This window comes from Typopeltis vanoorti, chromosome 18, assembly GCF_054136105.1.
Source record: "Typopeltis vanoorti isolate ZY-2024b chromosome 18, IOZ_Tvanoo_1.0, whole genome shotgun sequence".
Classification (NCBI taxonomy): Eukaryota; Metazoa; Arthropoda; class Arachnida; order Uropygi; family Thelyphonidae; genus Typopeltis; species Typopeltis vanoorti.
In genome coordinates this window covers 55,221,731-55,238,076 of record NC_143566.1, presented here as the reverse complement: position 1 = coordinate 55,238,076, position 16,346 = coordinate 55,221,731, and the positions used below count along the sequence as shown (strand labels likewise).

General features: G+C 36.3%; 1 protein-coding gene across 1 annotated transcript in view; it reads left to right on the top strand.

The window, feature by feature from the left end:
- The window catches only part of LOC150096673 (twitchin-like), a 2,440,784-nt gene that overhangs the window by 2,062 nt on the left and 2,422,376 nt on the right, over positions 1-16,346 (top strand). Inside the window, exon 3 of the mRNA XM_090408679.1 lies at positions 13,857-13,947. Within this exon, the coding sequence (XP_090264805.1) occupies positions 13,857-13,947 (91 nt within the window). The remainder of the gene's footprint in view (positions 1-13,856; positions 13,948-16,346) is intronic.

Below are 16,346 nucleotides of genomic sequence, written 5' to 3'. Positions count from 1 at the left end.
ATAGACACATTGAATCAGTTTAAAGCAGATTGGATGAGCATTGTGTGCAATAGTGTGTACATCCCCCCCGATGAGTCTCTGACTCCATGGAGGTCAGACTCAGATGTTAATAATAATAATAAATCTCTCAGGATTTATCTAAAAAGAAGTTTCTCCTTCAGATGAACTGTGATATCAAAATCCATCTTTCATTCCTATGGTATTTCATGCATAACTTTCATGGATTACTTTTTATTCTACTATGCTAGTGCAAAATCTATGCAGTGCAAATGATAATCCTTTTTGTCTTAAAAATCCCATTTTTGCTTTTCTCCTTGTGATCCAAACTCTGCAATTGGTGATTATGTGGTATATTTCACATAATCACTACATAATAATTCCAAAGTGCTGATATCATTTTGATAGCTTGCCACTATATGCTTCCTCTCCTCTCTTTTGCACACCCCTCTCTTTTCATGAGATTCCTAATGAAACCTCCCATGACCCCAAAGTTGAATAAAGTAATTCAAATATAGGTAGGCTAATCATTACTTATGTTGTTATTATTATTGTTATTATTATACAAGTGTCTTCATGAAGTTCAGGCTTTCATTATAGATGACCTATCACCTATAAGAGGGGGTGGAAAGAGGGGAAAATAGTTCCACTGCATAAAGGTGGTTCCAAGACTGCTGTTGTAAATTACTGACTGATTAGCATATCAGGAATCATTGTCAAGGTCTTAGATAAATTAGTCAAGAAAAGAATACAGGATTGGATAGATGAAAATGGGATATTGTATGGGGGAACAGCATGGTTTTGTGAAGGGTAGATCATGCCTCAGTAATTTGCTCACGTTTTATAACACAGTGGCGGCTGAACTGGATAGGGGGTAATGGGTTTACAGTGATACTGCTGGACCTTGCCAAGGCCTTTGACAGGATACCACATGGAACCCTAATCAGTAAACTGGAGCAGATGGGGATAGATATAGGGTTGGTGAGATGGATAGGAGGGTGGTTGAAGGAGAGATACCAGAGGGTGGTTTATGCAGGAGTGGAGTCTAAAAGACGGCTAGTGACTAGTGGTGTGCCACAGGGCTCTGTTCTTGGACCACTGCTTTTCAATTTGTTCATCAATGATATAGGAAAGGATTTGAGAGGAAGTGTTCACTTGTTTGCTGATGATGCAAAGTTGGGTAGAGCAATTGTGAGTGCACAGGATGTCAAAATTTTACAGGATGATTTGGATAGTTTGGAGGACTGGGCTAGGAAAAATGGATATCAATTTAATGTGGCAAAGTGTAAGGTTATGCACTTTGTGGTGAAAAGAATAGCAACAGTATATCGCATTGGTGGAACCATACTCCAGGAGATTGATGAGGCCCGGGATTTGAGAGTGTTGGTGGATAGGGAATTGAAGTTTATGGGGCACATTGCAAAAGTGACTAAATCAGCTCATCAAATCACTTGGCTTCTGAAAAATACTTTAACATGTAGGGAACAAACAAGCTGTTGTTCCTCTGTATCGAGCCTTGATAAGACCCCATCTGGACTACTGTGCCCAGTTATGGGCACCAGGGTTTCTTCGTGATGGGGAGGAAGTGGAGAGGATCCAGAGACGAGTGACCAAGATGATAGCAGGTCTGTGGAATGAACCTTATGAGAATAGGTGGAAGATTTGTGGGTTGCAGAGATTGGACGATAGGCGAAGGAGGGGTGATATGATTGAGACATTCAAATTACTGAAGGGTTTCTATAAGATTGATCCAGAAGATATTTTTGACAATATGACTGGTGGTGGGAGGACTAGGGGCCATGCACGGAAGCTGGGCAAGAGCGTGGTTGACAAGGGTGTTAGAGCTAGGTTTTTTACTTTGAGAGTGGTGAATGAGTGGAATAAGCTTCCAGAGTCTGTTGTGAGTGCTACGACCGTGAATGAGTTCAAGGCAAGGTATGATAGATACTGTGTCAATGTCGAATAGTTGTTCTTGACATGATGTTAGGGCCTCCCTCGATGAGTCTGTCGACTCCTTGGAGTTGCCCGGAACAATAATAATAATAATAAGAAGAAGAAGAAGAACTGTCGTTGAACTTGTTTCTGTGACAGTGCATGTGAATGTTGCTGGATGCTCCATTTCCTTCACTTATAACTTGATATGACATTAATTAAGAACTCACACCCAAGTTAATTAGATAACTACTCATCATTCACAGATTACCTGAATGAATAAAATATATATATCAGTGGCATGGCATACCCATTTTGGTTGGGTGTGCTGTCATATTATGCAACCCACACTACATAGTTCATGTTGATTTGACCATATAATTACATTATTATCGATGCATGAAAGTTTTAAATGTGCATAGCACGTGAGCTTTCATAGATGACTTTTTCATCTATTTTGCATGCAGAAAACAGATGAAACTCAGAAAACGAAAACAGCAACTCATGACAAATGACAATGTTCGGCTGGATTGGTTGACACAATAACCAATCACAGCCACTGATTTCTGGGTGCTGTTGTCTCAGCACACACCCTGCCTCGGCTTCTAGATGGTTCAAACCACCAGAACATTAAGAATTTGAATGCTGCACCATCTGTATGTGCATTCAAAACTCAAAAGTGTCCATATTTGCGACTGCACATGTGGTCTATTGAACATGAATGATGTAATGTTTATGCATCGAAAAATGTTCTCTTCATGAAGCATTAGTATATTGTGTTTAATTTTTAGGAATCATGCAAAGCCAGGAAACAATTACACGGAGTCTTTAACAGGAATAATTGCAAAAACATATCAGTGATATATATATATATATATCGCTATTCCGTGATGTGCACCACACACACATGCATTGAAAAATGTCCTCTTCATGAAGCATTAGTATAATTATGTTTAATTTTAGGAATTATGCAAAGCCAGGAAACAATTACAGGGAGTCCTGAACAGGAATAGATGGAAAAACATATAAGTGATATTGCTATTCCGTGGATGTGCACCACACACCTAGCACACCCAGAATATATGCCCCTGATATATATTTGCTTCAACATTTGGTTTGTAGCCCACACAGTCCTTTAGAGTCAATATTCCTTGGCTGTGATATTATACTGTAACACAGGTTGGTAATCATCAGTGGCATTGCATGCCCATTTTGGTTGGGTGTGGTGTTGGGTTGGGTGGCTTATGCAACCTGCACTACAAACATCACGTCAATTTGACCATATGATTGCATTTTTATCGATGTATAAAAATTTTAAGAGTGCATATTGCATCAGCACTCATCTTAATTGGTCCAATGCAATGAATTGTCGGATAACTTGTATGTATGTATGTAAGTAAGTAAGTAAGTAATATATGACAGGTAATTTCAATTTTTCTTTATTTGTCAATGAGAGTGTCAATTCTGTTTCCCAAACAGAATTGACTTAAGATTGAAAAATGACTGAACATGTGATTGGGATTGGGAGCAGTCATATTTTTTCACTGTTGCAACTAAATGATTAAGGTTGGAATATCCATGCTTATTCCAAATGCCTTCTCTTTGGAGAATAATAAACAAGTCTAACAAAATAAGTCTTGACTGTGCTTCACATCCATTTAATCATTCTGCTGTATTGTATTGTGAAATAGAGAAATGTGTCTTGTACTCAGGTTTGTATCTTTGCACTTGCTCAGTAAATTTGGAAGAGTGATGATGACTCCTTTGATTGCAATCATACAATCTGCAAAAGCTCTGGAAGGAAACAGGACATTCAGTAGATCATCAACACTCTTTTACATTTTAAATATTGGTAAAAAGTTATCAATTATTTATAGAAAATGACATATTAAAAACTTGTCTATATCAGTGTCCTAAACACATTAGTTCACACTTCACACATGCAAAACAGATGAAACTCAGAAAACAAAAACAGCAAACTCATGCCAAATGACAATGTTCAATTGGATTGGTTGACACAACAACCAATCACAGCCACTGATTTCTGGGTGCTATTGTCTCAGCGCACACACCGTGCCTCACTTTCTGGATGGTTTAAAACTACTAGAATGATAAAAAATTTGACCCACTGCACCATCTGTATGTCTATTCAAAGGCTCAAAGGTGACCGTATTTGTGACCGCACACCTGGACTACTAACGTGAATATGATGCATTGTTTATGCGTTGAAAAGTGTGCTCTTTATGAAGTACTAGTATATTGTGTTTAATTTTAGGAATCATTTGAAGCCAGGAAACAATTAGGGCAGTCTTTAACATGAATAAATGCAAATTATAATATCAGTGATATTGCTATTCTGTGGGTGTGCACTGTACATATGTAACACACCCTGAATATATGCCTCTGATAATCAGTATTATATCACGTCCCCCAATTTTCATGCTAGTTATATCCCAGACAGCCGAATCTGAGCCAAGTAGTCCAGATGCAGTTGCATCAAAAAAGTATAGAAGTATAAAAGCTTTGAAACTCTTATTCATCGACCAAATTTAAATAAGAATGATTACTTCAAACTTGATTGTTTTGGGGAAGTAGACTTATTAAACACACCTCACTTCTATAGTTACTTATTATTATTATTTTTTGTAACTTTAATGACATGAAAGAATGAGCTCTCCTCATGCATGCATCATTATTGCAACATCCACTTTTCTTTTGAATTGTTATTCTCTCTTTAATTATTTTTTAATTATGTGCCTGTGTGCACGTGTCTTGTTCTTAAGTTTCTTGAAAATGGCAACGTGACGTTGCCGAAATATTGAAGTATATTAAAATTTATTTTAATGTATATCCTAGTGATGTTGTAATTTCCTTAAATTACTTAGTTAAAAATGCATAACCAACGTCTAAGCCTTTCCACGAGAATTCCTTGATTTGTATGTGCATTCCTTATTGAGCAGGTGCATTTTTACAAAGTTTTACATTTATATGAAATATTAGTTTGAGTGTTTTCAATTAAAGTTTAATTTGTAAAATTAATATTGTCATAATGATAATGCATAGTCTGTGGAAGGGAAATGATGTTCATCATCATGCAGAATTGGGTCGTTTTCATTCCAGATGTCTCCAAGTTTCACTGATTGTCACTACATACAGTATGTAGACTTTAATTGAGTTGGAGAAAGTGACCATGTGGTTTTAACATAGCTTTGACACTCTTCCCAGTCGGAGAGGGAATTGACAATGTGGTTTTGACTTGGAAGATGAATAAACATGTAGGAGTATCAAAGAGAAGGGAATATATGTGGAATTATAAGGCAGGTGATTATAAGAGTTTTAGATATCAACTTGGAACAGTTCCATGGAAGGAGGAATTGGAAGGGCGAGATATCATTAGTGCTTGGGAAATTGTGAAGGAATATTTGTTAGCAGCAATAGTAAGCTCTATTCCATGAGTGAAGAAGAGGACACAATTTGGTGTAAAGTGGATGACAAATAATATCAAACAGGAACGGCAGGTGAAAAAGAGGTTATGGAAGAGATACAAGGGGAGGAGTGGAGAGCAGATACATAAAGAATATAAAACTCAGGCTAGGAGCATGAGTGGTATGGTAAGGAAGACGAAACTGGAATATGAGAAGAGATTGGCCCTAAGATCCAAAAAAATTCCTAGGGAATTTTTTAGCTATGTGGTCAGTAGGAGAAGAAATGACTGTTAGAGAATGACATTGCAGGATAAAAATGGGAATAGAGTGACTAATGCAGAGGACAGTGGAATTGTTCAATAAACACTTTATTGGAGTATTTCATCCGGGAGAAGTAAGTTTTAATACTAGAGGGATAGGGCAGGTTCAAGGTTTAGAGGTGCAAGAGGAGAGTGTGTTCCAAATACTGAGTACTCTGGATGTCAGCAAAGCTGTGGGATTGAATGGAATTTTGCCACTGGTTTTGAGAGAATGTGCTAAGGAACTGACAGCTCTGTTGACCTGGCTTTTCAACGAAAGTCTTGTTACAGGAAAGGTACCTAAGAATGGAAGGAAAGTTAGATAGTACCATTGCATAAGGGCAGTAGCAGACTGGAAGTGTCAAATTATAAACCATTTTGTGTTTCATCAGTAGTTAAGATCTTGGAGAAATTAGTGAGAGACCATATGCAGTGTTGGGAAGATGAGGATAATGTTATCTGTGAGAGTCAACATGGATTTGTTAAGGGGCACTCTTGCTTTAGTAATATGATTGCCATTTTCAATAACGTGAAATTATTAAATGCTGTTGATGAGGGGAAAGGCATATACTGCCATGTTTTTGGATTTTGCAAAGGCATTTGACAGGGTGCCACATGATAAGCTGATATTTAAGTTGCAGCACATGGGTTTAGATGTCAGGTTAGCCAACTGGATTCAGGATTGGCTATCTTTGTATGTATTTCTTTCATGATTTACTCATTCTCATGAAATCCTAGAAACCAGCCATCAATTCAATAGTCCAGATGTGGCAGTAATAAAGAGAAAAGGGTAAAAGAAAAGGCCATCCCTTTAGCTGTGTAAGGAGAGTATTGACAAGGGACTGAAGATCAGGTTCTTTGCATGGAGAGTGGTTGGTGAGTAGAATGCATTGTCTAAGAATGTGTGGATTTTTGCATGAGAGTGTGGACCTCAAACAATGAGTCTTTTGCTGACACATTAATAGTAGTAATAATTCGTGTTTGTAAAGAAGCGCAAAGAGTTCAATATATATATATATAGGTATCATCATCATCCTCATCAATTTCCTGATATGTACCCTCAAGGGATGCTCAGGCTAATATGACAGCACTACAAGATTAAGTTTGCAATATTAATTGTCTCCTATTAACAATTTTCCTCTAGAGTACTCTATTACTTGTTGGCTCTCTAATATACTGTTGTATCTAATATTTTGTTCTTGTAAGGCATTTCTGACTGCTCAGAAGACCTTGGTTTTTCTGTGGGTCTTTTTCTGCCATCTTGGTATCAAACACCTGTTTTAATATTGCCATTTTTAATATGATTCTGCCATTGATGCCATCTGTTCCCTCCCCTAATTTTTCTCAGAACCCTCTAGTCTTTTGGATACTTTATTTCTAACCCAATGCTCAGATCCATAACTTAAAACCGGTTTGAACTCTGTCTTGTATATGGCTAGTTTGGTACATTGGCTAATTTCTCTCTTATTCCATATAAATTTATTCAACTGACTACACACCATACCAGCTTTGTTTATTTTATTGTTTATTTTCAGGCCGTCTTCATTAAAAACTGTGCCTTAAATGGCTGAAATATTTTACTTGTTCTATACTCTTCATTCAAAATGCAATTGAAGTTTTCTATGTTCGCACCTATTTTCATAGTTTTTTTTTTTATTGCTGATTTTCTTGCCAAATTTTTTACAGCTGTTATTCGACTTAGAAAATCCTGTAGACCACTGGATATCTTTAGGAGTATAACATCATTTGCATAAAGTGAAGAGCTAAGTTTGATTATCTCCAATTTTAATATTGGGTTCAGTGCCACTTTTATGTGCATCCTTGTCTTACATGTGATTTTACATAATTTTCCTATATTCCCTTTAATTCTAGCTGCTGAATTATAATATAAGTATAGACTATGTATTGCCCTGAATAATGTTCTATTTATTCCATATTATTATCATTATTATTATTACGTGACACCTCCAAGGAGTTCAAAGGCTCATTGAGGGAAGGCACCCACTCCACAATTCTTCATCTCCACCACTCCATCCACCAACTACAGCAAACTGCAACTACCATCATCTACATCAATGCCATCTACTGGCCACCACTAGTATTTTCACAGACAATCACAAACATCCATGCCCACAGCAGGATTTGAACCCACAATCTTGTGGCTGGAGAGTGGATATGTTAACCACTCGGCCAATCAGGCTGGCATGGTTAGCATGTATAACTGTAGTGTTTTGAGAAGCTTTCCTTAGGCACCTTGTCATATGTCTTTTCTACATCTACAAAACTTAAGTAAAGAGCCTTGCCATATTCCCATGATTTCTCAACTATATGTCATAAAAGTGAAAATCTTATCCTGACAACTTCTATTTGACCTGAATCCATCTTTTCCCTTCCACAATTTTTTGCAGCTTCTTTTTATATATATGCTGACTTTTTATATACATAATCTTATCTGTAATCTCACTTAGTAGAGAGAAATTCCTCTGTAATTCTCACATTCAGTTTTATTCTCTTTTTTATAGATGAGAGCCATGAGAGCTCTGCTCTAATCATCTGGAATTCAACCTTGTGACAGGAATATATATATATTCCTGTCCTTCTTAACATTGTTTTTATCCTTTGTGGATTGAATAATTTTACATTTTGCAACATTAAATCGATAACCATAATCTTCTTGCCTTCACAGCTCATTTAGTTAAATCATCCGTAAGGGTTTGGTTACATTACTTTATGAACTATTGCTTTCCAGTTTTGCATCATCACCAAACAACTGAATATTTCTCTTTAAATCATTAATATACAAATTAAACAGTAACAGCCCTAATACACTCTACTGTCATCCTTATTCTTCTAGATTCTGCTATGTCATATATTACTCTCCGATATCTCTTATCTTCCCTCTCCTCATCGATACCACCAATTTCATATTGATTCCCATTTGCTTTGACTTATGCAATAGTTTTCCATGCAGCATTTTGACAAATGCCTATGCAAAGCAGCAGTATTATGGTGAAGCAATTTCCCTTATCAGTTTCTGCTGTACCTCTTTTATAAAATATGGGTAAATTACTAAGGCAGGACCTACTTTTTACAAAACCATGCTTCCCACCATTGAGTATCTTATTCCTCTCCACTCATTCCTGAATTCTATCTTTAACCAACTTTTCCATTACCTGAACTACCACCACCACTTCTGAGATACTACTTGGTCTGTAATTTGCTACTTCTATCTTGGAGCCACATTTATGTAATGGAACTTTCTTATCCTCTTTATACTTTGTTGGAATCTTGCCAGAGCTGACAATTAGATTAAGCAACTTTGTCAGAGCCACTGTCAGTTCTCTTGCACATTCTTAGAGTACACAGACCATCATGATATATAATCCCACTGCTGTATTCACAATCATATTTTTAAATATGCAAAGCACATCCAGTTTGTTTATCTTAAAATCACATTAGCAAATGAAAATCCTCTACCTGGATGATGAATTCTTGCTTAGTAATTAATCACTTAGTAACCTATCCATTTCTTTCACCTCTGTCACTTTCCTACCATTGGCATTGATTAAAATTATTCTCCCATAATCATTCATCCTCTTACTTCCTGCATAGTGAAAAAACTCTAGAATTTTCTTTTGCCCTATTTAGCTAATTTTCTTTCATAATTTGATTTAGCATTCCTTGCTATACTGGTTATCCTTCTTACCTTCACTTTGCTCTCCTTTATATTGCTATTCATGCATTTAAACCCTTGCTTCCAGATGCTTCCTAAACAGAGTTTTGAAAGAGCAAAAAGCAGAAAACTTGCAGCTTGTCCAAATGTTAGCTGAACATTTTGATTTCTCACCGAATCTGTTGGTTGTAACTTTTCCCAAACACTACTCCCATCCCTATCATACCCAGATGGTTCTATTGCATCATCACCTACAGAAAAAGCTAATCTCTTGGCTTTACACTCTGCTTCCAATGCACACATAAAAGATCACAAATTCCTCTCAACCATTCCAGATGCCCAATATTCATTGCCCCCACTGTTCTTTTGCCAGAAAGAGATTAGAAAAATATTGCCCAAATCAGACACAAAAAAAGTCTTCTGGCCTTTGATAGCATTCCTCCAATTGTCCTGAAGGTTTGTGCACCAGAACTGACTCCTATCCTGTGTTGTCTGTTTGTACTCTCTTACTCCACTGGTATCTATCCCATAGCCTGGAAATAGGCCTAAATTTAATTCATTCTAAAGAAGGATGACAAATCACTGCCATCAAACTACTACATATCTCACTTACCTTGGTCCTGTCCAAAGTAATGGAGTGAACCATCACTTCTCAACTACTACACTACCTTGAAGGCACCTGGCTAATAAATGACCACCAGTATGGATTCCCTCACTGCCGATCAGCAGGAGATCTACTGATATTTGTTGTCCATCTTTGGGCAAATGCCATAGAGAAGTTTGATGAATCTCAAGTGGTTTCACTTGATATCTCCAAAGCTTTTGACCTAGTTTGGCACAAAGGCCTACCAAGCAAACTCTCATCATTTGATCTGTCCCATGACTTCTGCAATTGGATTGCCAGCTTTCTGACTGGACATATGCTATGTGTGATGGTGGATGATTCCTTATCCTCTCACCATGATAAATTGATGAGCAAGTTGCAGAGGATGGGAATGGATAATATATTGAATAGATGGATCGGAGATTGGCTCTCTGAATGATACCAGCAGGTTGTGGATGATGGTGCAGGGTCTCAAAAAAATGAGGATAACCACTGATGTGCCCCAGGGTTATGTTCTTGGGCACCTGCTGTTTAACCTGTTTGTAAATGATGTATATCATATGGACTGACTGGGATCTTCAGTTGTATGCTGATGATGAAAAGTTGGAGAGAATTTTAAGTAGCACTGTGGATGATCATTCCCTTCAGAAAGATTTGAAAGAAAATTGACTTGGACAAAGGAGAGGGGTTGCAGTTTTAATATTAATAAGTGCAAGGTGTTGCAATTTGGAGTGCAGAAATATAAGACTGTATTGTATTGATGGTGCTTTACTGAAGGAAGTAGATGAGGTTCGAGATTTGGGAGTGATGGTTGACAGCAGACTGAAGTTTAGAGGGTATATTACAAGTATTGCAAAGACTATGCATTGTTTTGCTGCTATGATAAGCAGTACTCTAACATGTAAGAATAAGGAAGTTGTTGTGCCACTGTATAAAGCACTTGTCAGACCACACTGGTTTTAATATGGTTTGTGAAAACATTGGAGAGAGTCCAGAGAGAATATCAGAACTTTGAAATGCTAGCTATGGAGAGAGGTTGAAGAAATGTGGATTGCAGAGTTTCGTGGATAAGAGGAAATGATGTGATATGATAGTCTTTTATGACAGTGAGAGGATTTTATCAGATTATTCCAGAGGGGATTATAAAAAGAGTAGAGAGAGAGAGGGTAAGAACTAGAGGTCATCCCTGGAAGTTATGTAAGAGTGTAGTGAAGAGGGTTGTGAGAAGTAGATTTTTTACGTGGAGAATTGTCAGTGAATGGAACACATTACCAGAACATGTTATTAATGCAAGGAGTATTAAGGATTTCAAGATTTGGTATGATGAGAATGTTGTCAGTTGAATGAACCTCCCACAATGAGGCTGCAGACTCCATGAAGGGTGTAATAATAATAATAATGGGTATGCATGACTTTAATTCAATAAAAAAATTAGACAGGGATATATTGGGCAAAGATTTTAATAACAAATTAAGCTGACTAGTTTCACCAACTTGACTTTTGGCTTTGTCTGGGCATACATAAGGTGATAAAAAAACAGCTTAAAACAGGTCAAGAAAAAAACATAAATGAGTACTAAACATCATACAAATTTAAAAGACGCATTACATCAAATGCATGGAACGTGTCGGATGTCAGACATTGTTATTCAAGCGTGTTTTGTAATTTGCAGTGAAGTTGAATTTTGGTGTGCTAAGTGTTCTTATGAGGGGTCTTCCATATGTCAGCAAGGATTATTATCCCTTGGTTCCTATTGAGGCTGCCTTTTGAATGGATTACCACAACATCTTCTTTGAAGTTTCATTTACGAAAGTCTTCCTCTAGATATGGCATAGAACTTTTGTCCCGTTCAAAGTTGTGATTGGTATTCGAGAAATGAAAGGCTAACCCAGAGTTATCTTTTTTGTTATTATTAATGTCTCTGATGTGTTCTTTTTTTCTTATTTTCAAACTTCTGGAAGTTTGTCCTACATAATTTAAACCACATGAACAAGGGATGTTATAAACACCAGGATGTTTGAAGAAAGCATTGCTATCCTTTGGTGATCTTAACAAGTTGCAGACTGTCTTAATTGGTTTGAAAGTTGAAATCTTATGAAATCTTATTTCATATGATATTTCAAATTTCAAACCATATGAAATATTATTTCATATGGTTTGAGAAGTGTTGCAATCTTCTGTGAGACTGTCCCAGCATAAGAAATGGCAATGGAAGATTTGTATTGAGTTTCTTTGGGTTGCTGTTGAGAGGAGTTGGAGAAAAGTAGCTTTTGAATTAAATTTTTTGGATAGCAGTTGCCTTTCAGACTTTCTGATATGTGAGTTCATTCATCCTTGAGAGTTTTCTCTTCTGTTGTGATGTTTCTCTTCTTTCCTAGCCCAGCTCTGGAAATCTGAACTCAATTGTCTAACTCTTTCTTTATTTCTCTGAAGTTTCATTTTCTGCTGCTATTTGAGAAGCTTCTTCTTACAGTCATTTACAACCATTCTTTTTTGTTGTTTCACTTAGAGTTTTCTTAGCTTCTTCTATTACTGTGTAGTTTGTTTCTTTACTTCCTGTCCTCTCTGAACTTGTTAATTTTTTTCCAACTTTTACGTTTTAAATGCTTCATTTATATGATTTAAATCAAACCTGATACTGTTCTTTTGTTTCTTCTTAGTCCTTTATTTCAATTTAACTTCAATTATCAATAATTCAAGATCTTTTCGACAGTCTGCACCAGGTAGTGTTTTTGCTGCTTGGATAGCACTTCTCCACCTTCTGCTGGCAATAGTATAATCAATCTGATTTCTGTATTCACCATTAGGTGAAGCAAGGTGTGCAGTCTTTTTTTATGTTATTGTAAGCAAGTATTTGCAGGCTTGGTTGTCCGAGCGGTTAGTGCATCTGCTCTCCTGCCAAAAGGTTGTGGGTTCGAATCCCGCTGTGAGCATGAATGTTTGTGATTGTCTGTGGAAGTACTAGTGTTGGTGGTGGGTGGTAGATGGTGATGGTGTAGTTGTGGTCAGTTGGTGGATTGAGTGGTGAAGTAGGTGTCCTTCCTCAATGAGTCTTTGGATTCCCTGGAGGTGTCACGTAATAATAATAATAATTTACAATAAAGCAACTGTTCTCGACACTACACGACATCTACCAGAAGAATAAACCTGTGACCTTCTATTTTACCAAAATGTATCCCTGTTTACTTTCCTGCAAGAAAGATCTCATTTTGCTTCACTTCACTTTACTTTTCATAATACCCAAGTCATCAAATAAGAACAGATGCCTGCTCTTTGTCTGACTTACATCTCTAGCCTTGCCCGGAACAAATATATATCTCAGCCATAACGTCTTCAGCCTCCAAAAAATCTCTTTTTGATTTAATTTATTACTTCTAACCTGTGCAACTACTAGCACTGTATATATTTCAGATCTGTCCATCCTTAGAATATTGCCTAAACATTTGGAGTGGTGCATTATTAAACTTCCTGAGAGAGTGTTTGATACTATCCAGAAGAGGTCATTCCAGTTAAATTATGATCCCTCTTTTACAGATTCACTCTTTCATGTATGTTCTGTTTCTGCCTTATTCCTGTTCTATAGATATTTTCATGGACTACTCTTTCTCCTTGTACACACACACACATACTTTGTCCACCGTCAAACATATTTAACCAGCCAGTGTCACTTACTCCTGTTTAATTCCATCTACTTCTATTCTTTTGAACAGCTTTTCTCTGTTTTTCTGAAAAACAACCATCTGCTGTTCAACAAACACATTAACAGATTCCTTCTTTATCCTTAACTCTTACCCACATGTGGCGCAGCTATGTTATAAGTTTTGCAACCCTTTCTCTAGGATTGACATATGTAATAAAACTGAAGAATGCTTAAATTTATTTCATACAGCAGTCTAATATCATTTTGTCTTTTTTCATTTCTTTAGGATCCATCGTCAGAGGATGGAGGAACTTACAGGTGTAATGCTGTAAATGAACTTGGAGAGAGTAATGCAAATATTGCACTTAATCTTCAAGGTATAGAAAATAATGTTATGTCATTAAGCATTCTGAACTACCAGAAATATAGTATTTTAATTATAATATTTAAGTATAATAATTTCAGAATTAAATTTCAGCAGTATGAAAAGTTTTAGTTGAGAGAATGAGTTTTGTATTGGACTTTTCCCCAGTGAATACATTGCAGAAATTGTTTTATGTTTAAAAAAAAAAAGTGGTCCAGAGAGTAACCAGGAAATGGATAGAAGTTTTAGAAATGAAACAGCACAGAAGAACTTAGGAAAAAGTTTGTGGAGAATGAAACAGAACATCTGAAGAAACGAATTACTGATGTAAATGAAAGAGAGGAAGATGAATCAGGTGCCAAAGGTTGGTCATATGGCATTGTATGGAGATTTTGATTATTAAAGGTGTGGTGAATAACAGGATACATAAGGCGTGTTTTTCAGGTAGCACAGTGAGACAAATTACTGAGGCTTTATATTGAAGAAATGAATGGGTGTCAAAGTTCTTGGTTATTGGTGGTTGTGGGCACAAATAACTTGAAAGTCGAAACAAAAGAACACTGAGCTGGATTTGAAGAAGTTGTTGCAGGTGATGAATAATAAGCATAATTAGGAAATTATTAGTGTGTTTATCAGGTATTATAATAGTAAGTACAGAAGGAGAACAGAGATAATGAGTGGTTTGGTGACTGAGCTTTATGTCGAAAATGATGTACAGAGTGAATTTGAATGAGCTTAGTTGGATATTTGGAGTGATTGCTGTTTGATGAAATAAAGAGAGAGACAGAGAGGGCATAGAGGCAAAAGAAAGTGATATGTGTTTATCAAAAAAAAAAAAAGAAAAAAGAGAGAGGGAGAGAGAGAGATCAATTGCATGAGAAGCAGGGTGTAAAAAGACAAGTAGAGAATACAATGGTATAGGGATGATTATGGAAAGGCAGAGTAATGGACTGCATGAGAGTGAGGGAGTGGAAGGATGCAAGGGAAATGAGAGTGGTCAGAGTGGAAAAGAGTGTAGTATAGCAGTTTAACTTAGGAGATGACCTCAAAGAGTGCAGTATCAGTTATCTCTTAAGAAGGGTTTTTTTTTTTTTTTTTTTTTTTTTTTTTTAATGTTTGTTGCTCCCAAACACAAAATGTTATTAGCAAACCTATAATAGTACATTTTGTACTATGGGTGGCCAAGGATTTTCTTTTCTATTTTTAGCAGTTTTATATAATGTTTTGTATTTTTAATTTATTTTTTACGTAGTCTAGAAACCCTGCTCTAAAGAACAAACAAGGAACTTTTTTTCAATCCACTTCAGGCCTCCAGTAAGCAGGGCAATGGTCACACACCAAGCACTGATACCCTATACAAATGTACAAAAATATCAAAAATAAGCTGAGTTTGTGCATTGATTGAATTAGCATGTCAGAGATAATTGGCATCAATGAATTTCATTAACTGAGAATTATGAAATGAAGGATGGAGGGATACAAGTGAAATGAAGAATGGAGGGATACATGGTGAAGAGATTAGTATTTAAATGAGATTGGTTATAGATCTAAATCATAGGTTCCCAAAGTGGGTGGTACCACCTCCCAGTGGGCGCTGAAGCCTTCTGGGGGGGGAGAGGCTATAGTGGGATCAGAAGCATTTGGAGGTGGTCTAGGGGTCGGTGGCTCTTTATAGAAGAAATTAATAATATATATTTAAAAATTAATTATTTTTGTGATTTTGCGATTAGATAATCATTTAAAATTTAAATATTGCATTTTAATTCATCTTATGCCTGTCTTACATGATCAGTTTTTTTATCAATTTTCTATTTCAATTATTTAATCATTTGAAAATTTACCATGTCAGATAGAAATAGATGTCAATGAGAAAATAGAGCATGTATATATGTGTGTATAATAGGGAGCGTTACAGAATTTAATGGAGGGGCATTACAAAATTTATGTCTTGCAAAGTGGGCGGTGGCCCGAAAAAGTTTGGGAACCTATGATCTAGATGTGAAGAGTTATCAGTGTCATTAAGGGTTCATTATAAGTGTCATTTTTGAACTGTGCTAAGAAAACAGGATTTTTTTATTGCTTTTTGTAATAGTCAGGCTGGATATAGGTATTTTCCTGTGATTACTTCATTTTGTTGGTTTAGGTTGTTGCTGTTGCTGGTATATGCTTCTTTACAGCTAGCTACTATGTTTGCATGGTAGCTAGCTGTAAAGAAGCATATACCAGCAAGGAAAATTTCAGTTTGAAGATTAATGTTTCTATGGCTTTTTCATAGTGAATAGGCTTTGACAATTGTTAGCATGTGTACCTTAAAAAATAGGAAAAAATTTATGGATTGTTAGGATAAACGAAAAGAAGGAAAGTATTACAGTATGAGAACTGAGATGATAGACTGGAGTATTCCAAAAATGA